At 39.6% G+C, this 16,855-nt stretch overlaps 1 protein-coding gene across 23 annotated transcripts in view; it reads left to right on the top strand.

Moving 5' to 3' along the window:
* Positions 1 to 16,855, top strand: part of DTNA (dystrobrevin alpha) — a 223,102-nt gene that overhangs the window by 172,012 nt on the left and 34,235 nt on the right. For 13 of the 23 annotated variants that reach the window (XM_068189369.1, XM_068189383.1, XM_068189405.1 and 10 more), the window contains 5 exons: positions 938 to 1,062; positions 5,687 to 5,767; positions 7,638 to 7,727; positions 13,205 to 13,282; positions 13,909 to 14,001. In XM_068189369.1, coding sequence (XP_068045470.1) covers positions 938 to 1,062; positions 5,687 to 5,767; positions 7,638 to 7,727; positions 13,205 to 13,282; positions 13,909 to 14,001 — 467 coding nt within the window. The remainder of the gene's footprint in view (positions 1 to 937; positions 1,063 to 5,686; positions 5,768 to 7,637; positions 7,728 to 13,204; positions 13,283 to 13,908; positions 14,002 to 16,855) is intronic. The other 10 variants (XM_068189362.1, XM_068189345.1, XM_068189337.1 and 7 more) reach the window with 4 other exon arrangements.

Below are 16,855 nucleotides of genomic sequence, written 5' to 3'. Positions count from 1 at the left end.
TCCAGGAAGATTTTTCAATTTCAGCCTGTCAAACTGTGTTTTGGGGAGAAGAGACAGTATAAGGATCACTAAGCCTCTTTTACTGGCAGAGAACTGAATCACAGAGAGCTGAGTTGAATTCCCTGAGAATCCCTCACACAGCCTAAGACACACCTTGGATCTCAGAGATCCCTTAGAAGGGAAGTTGAGTTTAGTCCTCAACTGCATAGTCTCCAGACAAAACAGAAAGCAGAAAATATTGATTTTATTTTTTTTTTCACGTTGATGAAAATTATGCTTCTCGCACAGACCCTCCCCATCTTTTGGGGACAGTGACAGTACATCAGTCTCTTTTGAAGTGCTGTTGCCACAGTGAGGAAATTCCTGGCAAGCCCTTTTCTCAAATTTCCATTCTCCGGTGGTCAGTGGCCACAGGAGGTGAAAGAGAAGCTTTGCAATAGCAGCTAAACAGTACAGGGTACTGGAGGTGAGGAGGGAAATATTAGTGAGGGGGAAGAACAAACAGCCTGGTGCCTGGCCCATATCTAGGAGGGAAATGGTGTCCCATACAGTGTATCTACAGGGACAAGCATGCTCAGATCTGTTCTCCTTGCATTCCCAAGCTGGTGAGGTACAAGCCAGCAACGGTCCAGGTGACACAAACTGTGCTGTTCTTTGTTCAACAGTGCCTGAGTGCAGCATTGCAAAAAAGCCATGGCAACTTTCCCTATAGATACACCCCCAGCCTGGTCTAAAGGCTGCTGAAGATAACAGTAATTCTTTCCCAAATGCAGCACTCTTTGCCTTACTAGACTCTCAGCATGGGAGGGGGGCAAGGGGGATGTCAGTCCATAGGTCTGTGAGCTGTTAGAGCTTCCTGTTGTTTTGTGCTTCCTGTAGCAGAAACAGTATGCACCTTACTTGTCCAGATTACCTCTACCTTCCTTGTTCCTCCCAGAAATCACCTGCTAAGAAGCTAACTAATGCACTTAGCAAGTCTTTAAGCTGTGCTTCCAGCCGTGAACCTTTGCACCCAATGTTCCCTGACCAGCCTGAAAAACCTCTAAACCTGGCTCATATTGTGTAAGTATCTGTGTGCTGTAGACAAAGTAAGCTTTGTTGTAGGAGTTGCTTGCACCAAGTGTAGATACTACACCTCTGACCAAAGCAGGAGGCAGATGTGGTTTGTCCAGCTCAATGCATCACAAGTGCAAATTTGCTTTTACTAGTGTAAAAGTGTTCTTCTAGTGTGACTTCACCTGTAAAAATCAATGGGATACGAATGTACAGTCAACTACTGAGACACAACATTGGAATGTCCCCATGCTCAAGAGATGTCCATGCAACTTCATGGAGTTTCAGCACTTTGGGATGTATTGATGCTGAGAACATCAGTTCTGTCATCTAGAGACTCTTAACTTCAGTGTATAACAGGTCAGTCTTGACACAAGGCACCAGAGAAAAGTGAAATCAGACTAATTTTGTAAAGAAAGGTGTCAGAGTTCTCACTGACTTGAGTGGAGCTGTGGCTTCACCCAGCCTTGAAGAATTGTGTTAGTCTGCCCAAAAAATGGGTCCTCAACTGCCAAGTCACTTGATAAGAGTTTATTATCCTTATGTTTTGATATGTTGGAAAAGGAAGATTATTTTTCGGTGTAGTAGCATGTCACTACTCCTTTTCTGCAGAAGTCAAGAAACCCAAAGCAGAAAGAAAATGTATTTGTGCAGGTTGAGGAAAGTACCACTTTGGATGGGCTTTTTTCTGAAGCATGTCCACTACCCACAGTGGCAGACACTCCGATTTTCTCATTTATCAACTTGGCTTACCTTTGCTTCTTGGGTCCTTTAAAAAAAAAAGAAGGAAAAAACCCATTAAATTTCCCATAAAATTAAAAAAAAATTAAGACATTGGTTGGAAAAAAGGTACAAAGAAATTAAATTGGAAAAAATATTCCAAAACTATTGTCTTTAAAGTATTTCTCTTATTCTGGTATATTTCTTAAGAAAATATATTTCTTAACCATACCATGTTCCCAGGGCTCCTGACTGAAGCATTTTGGGCAGCAGCTATTAGAATTGTATTTCCATGCTGCATACCTATGTTACTGGCTGCTGGAACTGCTCTAGTCTCTAATTATTATACATATTTACCTTTGTCCATCCTGAATACTTGTATGTAGCATCTCTAAGGGCAAGTACACACCAGCCATTGTGAGCTGTGCAACACCTGGAAAGTTCACCCAACCTGCCTGGCATCTTAAGGATGAATTATGCTGATGGTCTTCCTTATGTGGTTATAGCACAACTTCTTTAAGGTGTAAGAGAGTGCTCTGGTCTTCAGAGACAAGGCGCCTCTGACAGATACATAGTGCCAAATCCCTGTCACACTTAATTGTCAGCTAAAACCCCTGCACCTCTTTATGGAAGAGTTGTGGGAGGATGTTGTTCTTTGGCAGAAATGATCTGGAGTTGGATCTGCTGAGCTCCCTCACTGCTGTGCCTGGCCCAGCTGGCAAGTCAGTGATAATTTCACAGGGCAGATTTTGGCCATCCTTAAGGGAAGTGGAGAGAGACAGAGAGCTTGAAACTGAAAGAGAAGCCTCTGTTCCCTGTTGGCAGGGGGATCTTGAAGGCCCAGGGATATGTCAGAATATAAAAGGTAGTGAAAACTGGGCTACTGTGAGTGGATTAAATGCATTTAGGCAAGGCAGGGGGAAGATACCATAATTAAGTAGGAACTGATCCAAATTTTTGCTGTGAAATTAACACCTTCCCTTATTCCTAAATATACAGACAATTTAGAGTGATGGGATGTGAGAACAAACCACCATCTATTCTGGTTTATGACAGTTTCTCTTTATTCATAGATTGATGGTAATATAACTTGGCAATATATATTGGCAACAATGATGCATGAGTGAGAAACCTGTAAATTGTGGCGGTATCAGGATCTACAGCATAATTGACACAAATTAACTGAGGGGAGAGCGATGCTACAGAACCTTGTTGAGAATATCTTCTCGCTGATGCAATTTTTATTTTTAAACATAATGGAAGTTGAGAGAAACAGCTCTGGGCAGGAATCCAGGCAAAAAAGGGGGTTTATATTTGCATTAGATGGAAGAATTTTGGCAACAAAACAGTATCCTTTTCTTAGCTTCTAACTTAAATGGGGACAAGTGCTCCCTGCATTACTATAGAGACTTTCCTTTTGTTTGTTCTTCCAACTTTGCCTGGCACCAGACAAAAAGATTGCATGGCTTTTTTGTTTTACTGGTGCCACGTAAAATTTTGAATTAAGCAAGAAATACATCTAAAGCTTAATCTAGAGAAGTAGTTATCAGCGTGTCATAAACCTGATGGTAGAACTCCTCCCACTGACAAAAGGGTCATTTTTCCTCTCTGTACATAAGAATAGCAACATGAAAGAAAGTCCAGACAGCAGAGATGACAAATGGCATGGCCATGGAGGTATTTTTTAAATCTGCTCTGCACTGGCCTGACTTCATTTCCATCTTAAGCCTGTAGGAGCATTATTTTTGACATCAGTGTAAACAGGTCAGAGCAGCCTGGAGCACTTTGGAAAATTCCTCCTGTTTAATTTGGTGTATTACTGTGGATATATATGTTGTGCCATAGCATGCTTTCATTACATAGGATATTTCAATATCATCAAATGTTTTCTGTCTCCTTGAAGACATTTAATTCAGTATCACTTTTATCAGAAAGCTTAATCACTCACTTTCCGTGAGTGATTTAAACTTTAAAAATCACTTTAAAAATAACCTCAAAAAGGTATAATTTATAGTCAATAGCTGAGTTTTCCTTTGCTTTGCAATAAACTCGGTTGTTCTGTCTTACCACATCACACAACTCTGTGTGTTTGAACATCCATTTGATAGTCAAGTGGAACGTCAGGACTGTGACAGTGGGCATCAGCGTTTAAGAAACTTTCCTTGGGAAAGCTCCGGATTACTTTAATGTCATTTTTTTTCATTATGAGAATTGACAAAGTTATGCTAATCAGGAAACCTTATCAAGGTCTTGGAGTTTAAAGACATTTGTACACAAGAGTAAATTTGCTTTTGTAAACAAATTAATGACCTTTTATACATAGAGGTTTTCATGCTTTTTGCAGAATCAGGGTCATAAGAATGGAGTATGTCCAATGTATTACTTAGACCATATTCATATTAAACTGACAATTTAATTAATGATCTCTTTTCCATTTTATTCTGCTGCAAAAGAGATACTTGGTGAGTATTTTTCTTCTTTAGTACACTTGTTGAAGGAAAAGCTTAAAAAATTGTGATAATCTGAGTATTACAAAAAAAATAACATTAAACACTTCTGTGTAAGTACATGGAAGACAAAGGGCTGCCTCTCAAATTCATGACTGATCAGAACTGAAGTTTTTCATGTGGTTCTGCAGATGCAGGGTTAGGTTAAAACTGTATTTTCATATAAATAAATAAATAAATAAATAATGCTCCACATTCTACCTCTTTTCACAGTTTTAAACTTCTTAAAATCAGTGTAGCATTATCATGCTGAGAAATTCATTTGGACGTTTCAAACACCATATTTTTGCCTGTTTTATAAGAAACTACAAGACAAATTCTATAATAATAGTTCAGTTCCATGCAGAACTGGGTTTCTTAGAAATGCTTTGGTCGAACAATTGTCTTGCACAATTGGAGCCCAGTGAATATTTTGCAGATGGCTACCATATTTCAATTCACACATCTGCAGAATTCAAAAACCTAGATAGGTCTTCCATAGAGCCTAAAGGGAATATTAACCAAATTGAGGTCTGAATTATATGTGGCTTCAGGTTCTGCTCATATCTGATTGAAAGCCCTGTGATTTTAATAACACACCTTTTAGTTGCTCCTGAGCAGATAGATCTTTTGCCCAATGTTCCATAAGAAGTCTGCTAAGAAGGGGAAATTTCTCCATAATGGATAGAGGAGAAAATTACACACAGTTTATTTTTAAGAGTAGACAGTAAAAGAAAGCAGAGGAAAAATCCTTCTTGTTTCATTTTTTTGTAAGAGCAGGAAATAAAGAATATAATAATAAAATCAGCATTACTAATGGTTCCTCTTGAACTAAATACTTACTCTAAATTTTGACTTGGGGTTTGATATACTGGTTAAAAAGCTTTACCATCAAACCAGTTTAAAATTCCACATGTATTTTATGAGATGCTGAGGGCTTGGGTACACTCTGGTCACTATGTGGATATGGCAGCATGGAGATTAGCACCAGGAATAACTTCATGAAAAGATGTGTCATTTGTTGGCAGTTCCATGCTGCAGACCTCCATGCTGCCTCAGAAAACTGCCTGCTAGTGTTCATCCTGGCTGGTTGAAAGCAGGGACTGCACCCTGGACTGTTGCCTCTGGAAAGGAACAATGGCATCATGGCTGTTCTTCCAAAGCTGGGGAAAAAAAGTCAAGCAGGTGGTTTGAAACTCACCTCAGAGCACACAAAGGCATTATTTCCCTCCAGGCCTAAGTACTAGTGTATTTTTATCAACTTCTTAAAACCACAGCATCTATAATTGGAAACTATTTCAGTGCAAAGCAGAAGATGCCAGTTGCAGTGTTACTTTAAACAAGCTCATTCTGTTCTACATAAATACTGTTGCTGATGGAGGGGGTTTTGGTGCAAAATTAATGCAGCTGGGTATTTTGCCTTTCAGGCCCCCCCGACCTGTAACGAGCATGAACGACACACTCTTCTCCCATTCTGTTCCCTCAGGAAGTCCCTTTGCAAACAGAAGGTGAGTTCTTATCCTTATTTATATCAAACCATTATATGATAGTGGTGGAAGTTTCAATCTTCAGCTCCCTCACAGGCGTAAAAAAAACCAAGCCCTCTCACACAGTAAAATCAAGAGACATGAGCAGAGAAATGCTTTGGTTAATTTGGACTGATACCCAGGCATCTGAACAGAGTGGTGGAGTTAAGGCACCCCAAGCTCCCTACGGCAGAGCACTGAATTTCAGCTTTCATTTGAACCATTCTGACCCACTAAAATGTGCTCACATGCAACCCCAGGCACCCTCCCATAGGGACCTAAAATCGGCTATTGGTGAGAAGCCATTTTGTACCAGCACTGTGGGAATAGGGACTGGGATGTGCCATTGCCTACTGGGAATGCCTGCATCATACCACAGGATATGGATGAACAAAGAGAAGATGTCTTCATACTTCCAAGATACAGCAAGACATCCTTTCTCCTGTTAAACCATTCTGATTTTCATTAAAATCAACAAGGTAGTAGTAGTCTTGGAATATGGTGACTGACCCTTCAGTAAACAAGCCAGGGAAGTCTCATCAGAAACATAAATCCCAAAGAGGAGGTGCTTGTACCTGATTGTACATTTCAACTCAATATTTTGGCTCATCCAGCCAAAATATGTGTGTAGCATTTACTAGCTGTCTGACCCCATCTATGTAAGCCTACAAATGCACACAGGTAAGAAGGTGGCAGGAAAATAACTTCCTGCTGTCTTAGGGAAGATGAGCAATGTGTCTTCCTTGGGTGCATTTTATTGCTTGATTCCTGCTGTGTCTGTCAGTGCTTCAGCGTTCCCAAATGACTAAACACAATCTCTGGCTATGCACAGCTACATATTTTAACACCAAAACTGAAACCAAACCTGCAGTGTACACTGCAAAGTCAGAGTAAAGATGGTTTACTACTTCTTTGATTTATGAATTTTGTTACCACAAGCTGTAAACTGTAAATTCTGTGTTATCTCATAGCGAGTGGATGGGACTGAGATGCTTTTTGAAAGTCAGTCCCAAAGCAGCCCTCAAGGCCAGATGTGCTGCCTATACAGAGACTGCAAATGCAAATTCATTTCTGTTGTTGGAATATATGGGGGTTTATGAGGAAGGCAGGGTAATGCATTTGTAGCCTCTCCAGGAGAGGTGGCTAAGAGCAGCACTCGTTAGGAGTGTTGCTGATGCTTCTGTTTATTCCCAAGAGGTCCCTGTGCTGAATCAACTGTTCCTTAGGCAAGGGACCTGCAGTAACACTCACAGCACTGTCTACTGTGCTGCTTGTCCCTCTTTACCTGTAAAATATGCCTGATTATTTTACTTTGGTCTTCTTTAGTAATTGACTGCCTTTAACTATCAGGTTTAAACGTACATGCTTCCTGAGCTGTTAGAATTCCTTTTTTTCCCAGGAAACACTCCTTGACGAGAATCCCCTGAAGGCAGGTGATAGTACCATCCCCCTGAAGCATGGGTACCCAGACTTCCTTATAAGTGGATAGTGTGACATCCCTGTACAGTTAAAATTTTCCATGATGCAGCAGTCATTCTGGCTCTTTTAGAGTTAACTGTACGCTGATATGTAAGGTAATTACATTGATTGTGAATTAGAAGTTTTGTAACTTTTGTTTCATTGATGTAGCAGGATTTTAGGAGTTTGACAGCTTATTCTCAGTATTTTTATTTTCACCTTTTATAAATTTAATTTGCATCTTTTATTGGAAAGAAAAAGCACCCTACAAACAGCTGAGTCAGTACTCTTTCTAAATAAATTGGATTTTTTGTTACAAACCCTCTCTGAACACTCTGCTCTCTGTGTATTCTTTTTGAGGTATTAACAAGGTTTCATTGTTTGAATCATTCAGGTTACTTGGGGGTATAAATGCAGCCAGTCCTGTGGCTGATGAGCATTCTCTTATAAAGCTGTATGTAAATCAGCTTCACAACAATTCACGGTCAGTATGAGAGCACTAACCTACTAATCGCAGTAGTTCTGTAGCTCACGCACTAAATCATTAGCAATTCTGCTAAACTACTCAAAATATATTCTTTAAGGAAGGCTCTGATGGGCTAGAGGGTTTCTGGGATCTAATTAGTCTTTTGAATAGACTTCCTGCTGGCTGTGGGCTTTGCCAACTTCTCTTGCTTCTGTGCAGCACAACTCTTTCCTTTTACCCTTTCACATAGGATTAATATTAATGTGTCCAGTGGAAGTTGGAAACATTGCCTTTGAAAAGTACACCTTTATGGTTCCATCATCAGTGTATGACTTGTCTGTTGTGTTCTTGACCAAGGAATGAAAGAGGCTTGCACAAAAGCCTGGAAATGACTCCAGGTCTCACAGCCAGCCTCCTCTGCCTCAGCTCTCGCTGTGGGCGGCTACTGTTCTGCCCTAAGCACTGCTTGCCAATAACCCTCCCCAGACCCCTCAGCTTTGCTTTTCAAAATGACCACAGGAAAGGCAGATCTAAGTCCAACTGAAGCTAATGAAAACTTCCCATTTACATAGTGAGCACTGCATTTGGACCCATGCCTCTCGTTGCTGAGCCCGTTTTCCAGCATTCCCTCACATCTCAGTGACCTAAAGGAAGATCCCGTTAATTCTGTGTAAAAGAAATACACTATTGCATAAGAACAGTTTCCCCATCTCTTTTTATGCAATATCCTTTCCTTTTTTTTCCTTATTAATCCCTGAGTATTAACTATAATTCAGCAAGAATTATAAGGTACTTTTCTGCTAAATGCCAAGATCTTCAATCTGGGTTAGACTAATAACTGTATCTTCATTCATTCTTTTAAGTTTTACTGTTACTGTTGTCCTGGGAAAATCAGGCCCCATTAGTGGAAGCTCACCCACTTGAACATCAAAGAAACAGACTTTGATGGTTCTGTTTGCAATTGTGCTAATTTTATATTAAATACTCCATGATTCATATTATAATAAGAAGTAGTACAAACTCAGAGTAAAATTTTGAGCTGGATGTAATCAACACTAAAAGCTCTGCTGGCTGTGTTTTCACTGCAGATAACTTATGGTTACTTTAATTTGTGTTGCAGTCTAGTCGAGAGGCTTCGGATAGCTTTAAGTGACGTTTTTATGTAATTTGAATGTTTATTCAAAGGAGAATTGGCAGAGAACGTCATTCATAGCATTCCCATGGTATTTATTTCAGCTACTTGCATTCATGTAAGAACATAGCCATTCTAACCAGTTCCTCCCTGTAGCAGCAAATGCTAAATTCGGCACACCAGCTCATTCTGCTGCTGGAAATGGATAGCATCTCCTAAGTTCAGCACACTACTGTATTTCTGGATACATGGGTGAAAACTGGAAATGAACTGGGAAGATGGAGAATCTTGTTAGGGGAAAGATCTTTGATAATTGGTAAATGCAGTGACAAATTGTGGGTAACAGTTGAAAGGAGATGGAACATTATATACTATTTAAACTTTAATTGCATCTGAAGCACAGATTTCGAGTGGGCGCACAATTACTCCAAAGCTCAAAGGAAGTTGGGTTCAGGCTTTCCTGAGATGCTTTTTAATTTCTTCAAATTGCTTTAGAATTAAAGTCCACTTAAAATTTCCGTGCTTGTTTGCTTAGTTTGTGCTGGCAAGTCCGTAAGAGAGTTTTAATGAGGAGCTTGGCTTAGCAATTACAAGCACCTTTCTTCTTTATGTATACAGTGTGGAAATTGGTATAAACAATATGCTCTGTACAGCTGAAGAACAGCTTTAAAGCAGTTGTGTTAGAAAAGAAGAAACAAAAAAAGTCTGTGATCTTCTCCCAAATACCAAATCATGGTCATTTGCTCTGTTGACAGCTAACATGATTAAAACCACAAGGCCTGTAATTCTTTTGCTGTAGCTAATATTCAGGGGTTTTCTCTCATTTGTTTTTGCAATGTCTGATGCCCTAGAGGGCAGCAGAATAAGGGAAGATTACTGCAGAATAGGTAATGCCCTTGCAAACCCAGTGATTTGGATATGTTACATCAAAACAAGCAAACTTAGCATTATAGAAACTTTTGTCCGGTCAAGAGAAATAACTCTATACACTGAATTAATGGTTTTTTCCTTATTTGAATAATTGTGTTCCCCTGCTGCAGTCTGTCATGCTGACTTCAACTATATAGCTGCCATAGTAATGGGTACAATGTCCTGCTCTTTCTTTATAAATGTTTTCTTTAAGCTATTGAATTATTGTACTCAGGCAGGATAAGATGAAACAGAATGTTTTTTCTTGCATTTTTCTCAGCCCTTCCTTCACAACTAATGCATTTAGTTCTTCTAAAGGAGTAATAAACTGGAATAAATGGTGTGATGCAACACATTCTGGTGAATTTGAAATGACTTGGCAATTGTGTGATAGATAAAAAGAATGCACTGTGATATCAGATACCCATGTCCAAGGAGAAATTGAATCTTATTTAATGCTGAGTCAGAATGGCTGGTGTCTTTTTTGAACTCCACATAAAAGTTAAAGGAACTGGTTATTCTACCAGGGCATAACAAGAGATTAGGCCAGATTTCTAGTCGTCAACTAACTTGAAGCAAAACATACTGGTTGCTGCTGTTCTCCATGTTCCTGTCCTACTAAGGTGCGTGGTAGACTTCAACTGCATGCTGTCTTTGTGTGTTTTTTTCAGAACAAGATAAGAAGCCTTATTTCAGCTGAATATCAGCAATATTCTGCCTGGCTAAAGGAAAGGCTTATATGTTTGATTGTTTAGTAGCCAGTTGACACTAATGAGGGCATAACATTTACACCAGTATTATTAGGTCTGTATCTTTATAGACGTCTGCTCACAGCTGGAAGGTTTGTCTCTAAATTGGATGGAGGAGCATTATTTGGTATCTTAAAAGATGTTCCATTTTAGCAGGAATATATATTTAAAATATCTGTTCCAGTTGGAAATTCACTGTGGCCAGAATGATCTCTGAAGTATTAGTTGTATTTTGGGGATTATGTGGAGGATGTAGGACGATGTGGACAAGAAGAACAAATGTCAGCTCTTCCAAATGAAGGAGGGTTGAAGGTGCAATCAGGGACAAAGGTGAAAGGGATTATAAATGAGGCAGCCTAACCTTGGTATCCAAAGATACTGAAATTATAAAAGCATCTGGAGGATAATGTACAAGAAATAACCACCGTAGATTTGTCAAGAACAAATTATATCAACCAAACTAATTTATTTCATTGACAGGCTGACTGATCCAGTGGGTGAAAAAAGAAGCAGCAGATACAATACAGGTTGACCTTAAAAGGACTTTAAACATAGTCCCAGATGACACAGAAGTACCCAAAGGAAATACAGACATAGGGAAATTAGTAAAAAAGCAACATTGAAAATGAATAATGATATTTTCAGAAGTTTGCTGATGCTTTAGGAAAAGGACATCTGGGAATCTTGAAAGCTGTCCTAAGTTAGACACTATGCACTATTTCTCATAGAGACTTAATGGAAGCAATAGAGTGAATATATCCAATTTGTAGGTGGTACAAAGGTTGAAATAGTTGTAGAAAGGAGTGCTTGGAGAGCAGTTTTTAAATAAAAGTAGCTCATTAGCAATGGTAGTGATTGATGTCCAAATGATCTGAAATCAGTTATAGGAAATTCAGTAATTGTAAGTGAAAAGTGCTGTAGAAGTAACAAATAGTCAAATAAAAGACGGGAGCATAATTGGGTGGATAGAAATATTTTAACAGAGGACCTAGCAGTTGCAGTGAACCACAAACTAACTGAAGTCAGCAATACAATTGTTAGATTGCATTTGACCCTGGAACATCATCTGGAAAGCCATTAAAACTCATTCCCCAGAGGAGGAGACATCTGCCTAGGGGTTTGCTTGCAGTTTAGGGCAGCAGTACAGGGGTAGATATGCAGCATATCTATAGTCCAGAGGATACACCCAAAAATCAGAAAAAGAGAGAAAACTTAACTCGTGAGAAAAAGTTGGAAGATTAAAGTTTGCATAATCAGCTAAGGGGCATGGATAGACATGGTATCAGTTGCCCAGTGAATAATCCTTGCTCGCCCATCTCTCCACACTGACTGTGTGGCCTCTGGAGCATAGGAGAGGGGAACTTGTGGTTGGTGGAGGGCACACTGTTAGAAAGCAAGGCCCAAAATCTGCTCTGGGGCCTTTGGTCTCCCACTGTGGCAACGTTTTTATCTGTACTGGCAGATTTATCTGCCTGTATTTATCTGCATTTTTGGCTGAAATGGCACAGCCTGTACCCTGTGAATGCATTTTCCTTCTGTAACTGGGAAGAAAATGTGGAAAAAATGCATCTTTCTATATGGCATGGCACATGTTTATCTGCATGGATTTTGCCCCAGTGGAAGTGCAACACACGTAAGTAGCATGCTGATGGGCAGAGAAATGTGAAACAAGCATATTTTCTTGCTGTGCAGTACAGCATTTCATTCAGCTATCTTACAAATTTATTATAAATCAATAGGCTTGAGTTCTTAGGACAACCTTTGGACTCATCCTCTTCAGAGCCCTACTGCCAACCTTGCTCTCCCAGAAGGAGGGGAATTACACAAATCTCAACTCACTGAATTCCTTCTTTGTCCCAATATTGAAGGTTATGAAGATTACCAGGCACCACATTTGTGCAACATTACCTGCCTACACAGACACACAGACCCATATACCCCTGGATGCACAGGTGCATCCATGTTCTCTCACCCATGAGGTGCCAAACAAAAAAAAATGTGCATAATTTTTTAAAAATAAGAAAGTAAAATATAATTTTGTTTTGCTGTGTTGTTTCTTAAAAACAAAAAAATGCTGCAGCATGAAAAGAAAAAGAACATTTTCAATGCTTCTCATTTTTAGCCAGTGGTAGCTTGTTAACGTGGATATTTAAGTGTTGGGAAACAGACAGTTACTGCAATCCATTAAATACTGTAATTAGGAAAAAAGTGTATTTGGTGAACTATATATTATTTTAAATCAACAGAAGAACAGTACTTCTAAAAATTAAACTGCTGTATCCTATCACTGCGTCCAAACAAATGCCTTTCCATAGATTATTGAAACCATCTTACAGTTAATGTGGAGAAAAGCAATTTAGCTGTTATGGTAAAGCTTTCCCAGCTTGAAAGCAGCATTTGAGACCGTGTTTATCTCGGACTCCATCTGGAAAATACACAAGCCTTCATCTCTCCATTTGTGAGAGAAGCACATTTTGTTTGTCATTTCTGTAGTGGAGGCTTTAATAGTTTGCTTTTGGAGAACAGGAGGGGAAACTTTTAATTCCTGATTTTGCATTTCCTGAAGTTTTCTAGAATTCCTTTAAAGCTTCTATTATTTCTATTCAGTCCAGGGCACTCAAATGAGCTTCTCCAAGCTCTGTTCTATAATGAATTTCAGACATCACTGTTTACCCTCTTCTTAGTTTTCCTGTCTTATTAACTAGCTCTCCTTCCAAGAATACTGAAGTAGAGCAGAGCAAACTGCTGGCTAGGGCTGCTCCAGCTTTCTTGAAAGGCAAAGGGTAAGTTAAAGAGAGAGTATGTTCTTAACTTGCACTAACACAACTAAACCAAAACATTTTCCTCTATTCCTCCCATTTTTAATGTATTCTATATACATCTTTCCTGAGAAAATTGTGATAAGCAATTAACCCAGTGAGCTAAGTAAGGCATGTTTAAATATATGTATGTACACCTGGATGCATAAGGTCTTGATCAGACCCTTCCAAGCAAATCCGGTTTGTGAATTCAGTCTGTCAATCATGTATGTTACATATCTATATTAATGTTTGTGTGCAATATATAGTATATTAAACCAAATAATGCTGAGCTGACAATTTGCTGTATTTTATAATAAATGCTACTGTGCAGCTCCAGAGCTTCAGTCCCTGGCCTGATCAGGCATCTCGCTGATTTCTGAGGCCGGCTGTGTCATCAAGTGGGATGCTACCATCCTAAATCACTATATATTAAACACGTAAATTACAATAATAACAAAATAATTTCTGCACTTGGCGTGTTGTTTCGTTTTGATTTTTTTTCTAAGAAGGCTGAAGTATTCATTCCTAGATTCCCATTTCACAATCTTACTTGCTCCTGCTCTCTCTGTCTCTGTGTCTGTCTGGCTCACACCCTGCCCCTGTTCCAGGTTACAGTACAGCCTCGATGTTGCAGACAGGCTGGCTGATGAACACGTGCTCATCGGGGTCTATGTCAACATGCTACAGAGCAACCCCGCACGGTTAGTGCAGGTTTGGCACTTTGGGGGACCCAGCAAAGGGACCTTGCTCAGCCAAATGCTCTCACTGTTTCCTCCTGGCCACAAGCTGGAGCAGCTCTTCACGAGCACTAACCTGAAGTGAATGCGTATGAGTAACGGGGTATGTCCTCCCAAAGTTGGTGGACTGTGGCACTGGCTGCTGTTCTCTCTACTGAGGCTTGCAAGGTATTGCCAATAATTGCTATGCAAATTGCCAATAATTTGCTATGCAAATTGTTTAGGATACTGAGATCTAGGTAGTGCAGGACTTGGTGGTGGTACAGAAATCTTCACACAACAATGATTAAACAAGCCCATGTTTTCAAGGTATTAATTTTTGAGATCATTTATAATTTGTAGCTTCACCTTCTTTGAAAATTAGAAACTGTAATAGTACCTAAATAATTAAATCATGATAATAATTTTCTTACCTAGTGAGAGAAATTAATTTTGATTTTTACATATATCGGGCGTTGCTTTTAAATCTGCCTGATTTCTGCATTGTATACAAATTTTCCCTGCTTTTATTTAAACTCAGGGGTTTTAAATGAGTGTCTTGAACATAATTCATTGTTTCTGCTGGAGTGATTATAGAGCTTTGTCTCCTAAACCTATCAGCTATCCTGGCATTTAAGATGCTGGCATTGCAGCCTGCCACACCAGGGAAGAGAAATGCTACCTCACCTCTCCAAGTGCAGCAGAATTCCGTAGACTTGTCAGCCCTGTACCAGCAAGGTGGTGGGCAGTACATGGCCCTAGAATATGTGGTGCTGAGCAGAAAACTGTACAGTGTTTCTACCAAAACTATGATCAGGAGGTTTCTTTTGCTCATAGCAAACCCTCCCATTTCCTGTGCTGCCACTGCAGAATATTTCCCGGGTTAGAAGAAAGTCTCCATTTACTCCAGTATGTAGGAGGCAACAAGCAACTTCATTTAGGACAGTGAATGCAATGGTTCTCTGCAGTCTTAAAAAATTCACTTCTGCATGTAGCTCCTGTTGAAAATGGGAGTAATTTGTCATGCCCAGTGGATAAAAAAGTCTGCCTCCATTGTCCTGGATCTGCTTCTGTACTCTGTAGCCCGCTGGAATGTGCCAGAGGTGGAGGGTTGAAATGGCAAACTAGGTTTTAGTGAGGAAAATGAAAACCATTTGTCCTAAACAAAAACATTTTCAAGGGGAATTTCATTCCTGAAGAAGCACTTCCAGCAATCAGGCTTATTGAGGAATATTGACATGTGGCTGTGAAAGCTGGTTCGTGGGGCCATGTGTGTGACCAGTCACTGCCCACCCAGACTGAGGATAGGAATATGCTGCCACTCAGTCTGGTGTGACGGGGAGAAGGAAATGTGGCCCTGACAGCCATGAGTGACTTACTTGATATGATTATTCAGGAGTAGAGTGTAGAATGGATATGGTGGTGCTAGGCTGGTTTGCCAGGCATAGCTGTTTGGATGCCATACCTAGGATTCATTCAGCTTCAATGAGGGCTACCAGTTCCTCCTGAGACCTCTTTGTGGGTGCCTCGCCTCATCTGTACTGTTTTCATCCTTCAAATTTTATTCTTTATATTCCAACCTGTTCCCTCAAGGCTTTGAGCCAACCTCATCAAGTCATAGTACCTTTGTTTCCAAATATGCATATACAAATCATATGCCAGGATAGTCAACATTTATTTGGTTTTGAGAAATGAATGGGGGAGTGACTGACAACAACCTTAATTGTTTAAACAACTGATGCAAAGCATAGTACATAACATCTGATTACTGACATTAAATCACTGCAGTCACAGCATCCTCAATGAGAAACAATTTCAATTATTTGTATAATTAGATTTTGAGAGAAACATAACCTAGATGGACAGTAGTCTTTAGTCAAGCATCAGACCATACTGCATTGCCATTTTCTGCTTTGTTGAACTGAGACTGCTAGTAGAGAAATAGAATGGTTACATTTTGGTAAAAACAAGAACAAAGTCTTGCCATCCTAGAGCTCCTGTGTGAAGCCAGTTTCCAAAGGAGTAGGTGAGACCTCTGCAGGAAGCTCAGCTGCCGTATCTCAAAGTCTGGGGTGGCATCTTCAGGCAAAGCTGACCTCCTCCTGCCCATGCCCCAAAATGGCTGGATGCAGTTTGCTCAAAACCCACACTCTTGTGTCAGGATGGTGCTGAGTTCAAGTTATTTCACCCTGCATCTTAAGGAGATGTGGTAACCTGAGTAAAGCATGCAGTTAACCAGAATGAGGTAGCTTCTGATTTAGGGGAGGCTGCAGCTGGCCAGCTCTGCTGTTCAATCTGCCTGCAAAATACTACCTGTACCTACCCAGGCATCAGATAATTCAAGTGCTTCTAGCAGCCAAAGCTGAAAAGAGGAATGATTCTAGCTGGACCTTTATCAAGAAGAACCTGCAGAGATACTTTTGGGGCATAATATATAAAATTATCTGAAGAGCTCTATAATAACATTTCAAAACAAAACAAGATTTGGGGTTTTTTAGACACTGAGGCTAATTTATAGCTAATCATCAGTCTAATATAACACAGAATAACTTTTTTTTTGTTTGTTTTAAGTGCAGATAGTATTTTTATTTTGGGCTTTGTGGGGTATTTTTAATTAATTTAATTAATTTTTATTGCTTATCTTTCTTTTTCATCTCCAGTTATTTGATACTGCAAGTAAAAGTACAAGTTTTTCTTTCCTTCTACCACAGGCTAATAAGCTACTTGTGGGTTTTTTAGAAGCCAGTACTCCAGAGCAAATTAATAAACAAGAGGAAGAATTAATTCATTATTTATAATAATTATACAGTAGGAAAAATAGCCCTTAGCCAGATGTTTT

The sequence above is a fragment of the Anomalospiza imberbis genome, chromosome 1, assembly GCF_031753505.1.
Source record: "Anomalospiza imberbis isolate Cuckoo-Finch-1a 21T00152 chromosome 1, ASM3175350v1, whole genome shotgun sequence".
NCBI lineage: Eukaryota > Metazoa > Chordata > Aves > Passeriformes > Viduidae > Anomalospiza > Anomalospiza imberbis.
The sequence above is the reverse complement of the archived record's forward strand: the minus strand, read 5'-3'. Positions and strand labels throughout refer to the sequence as shown.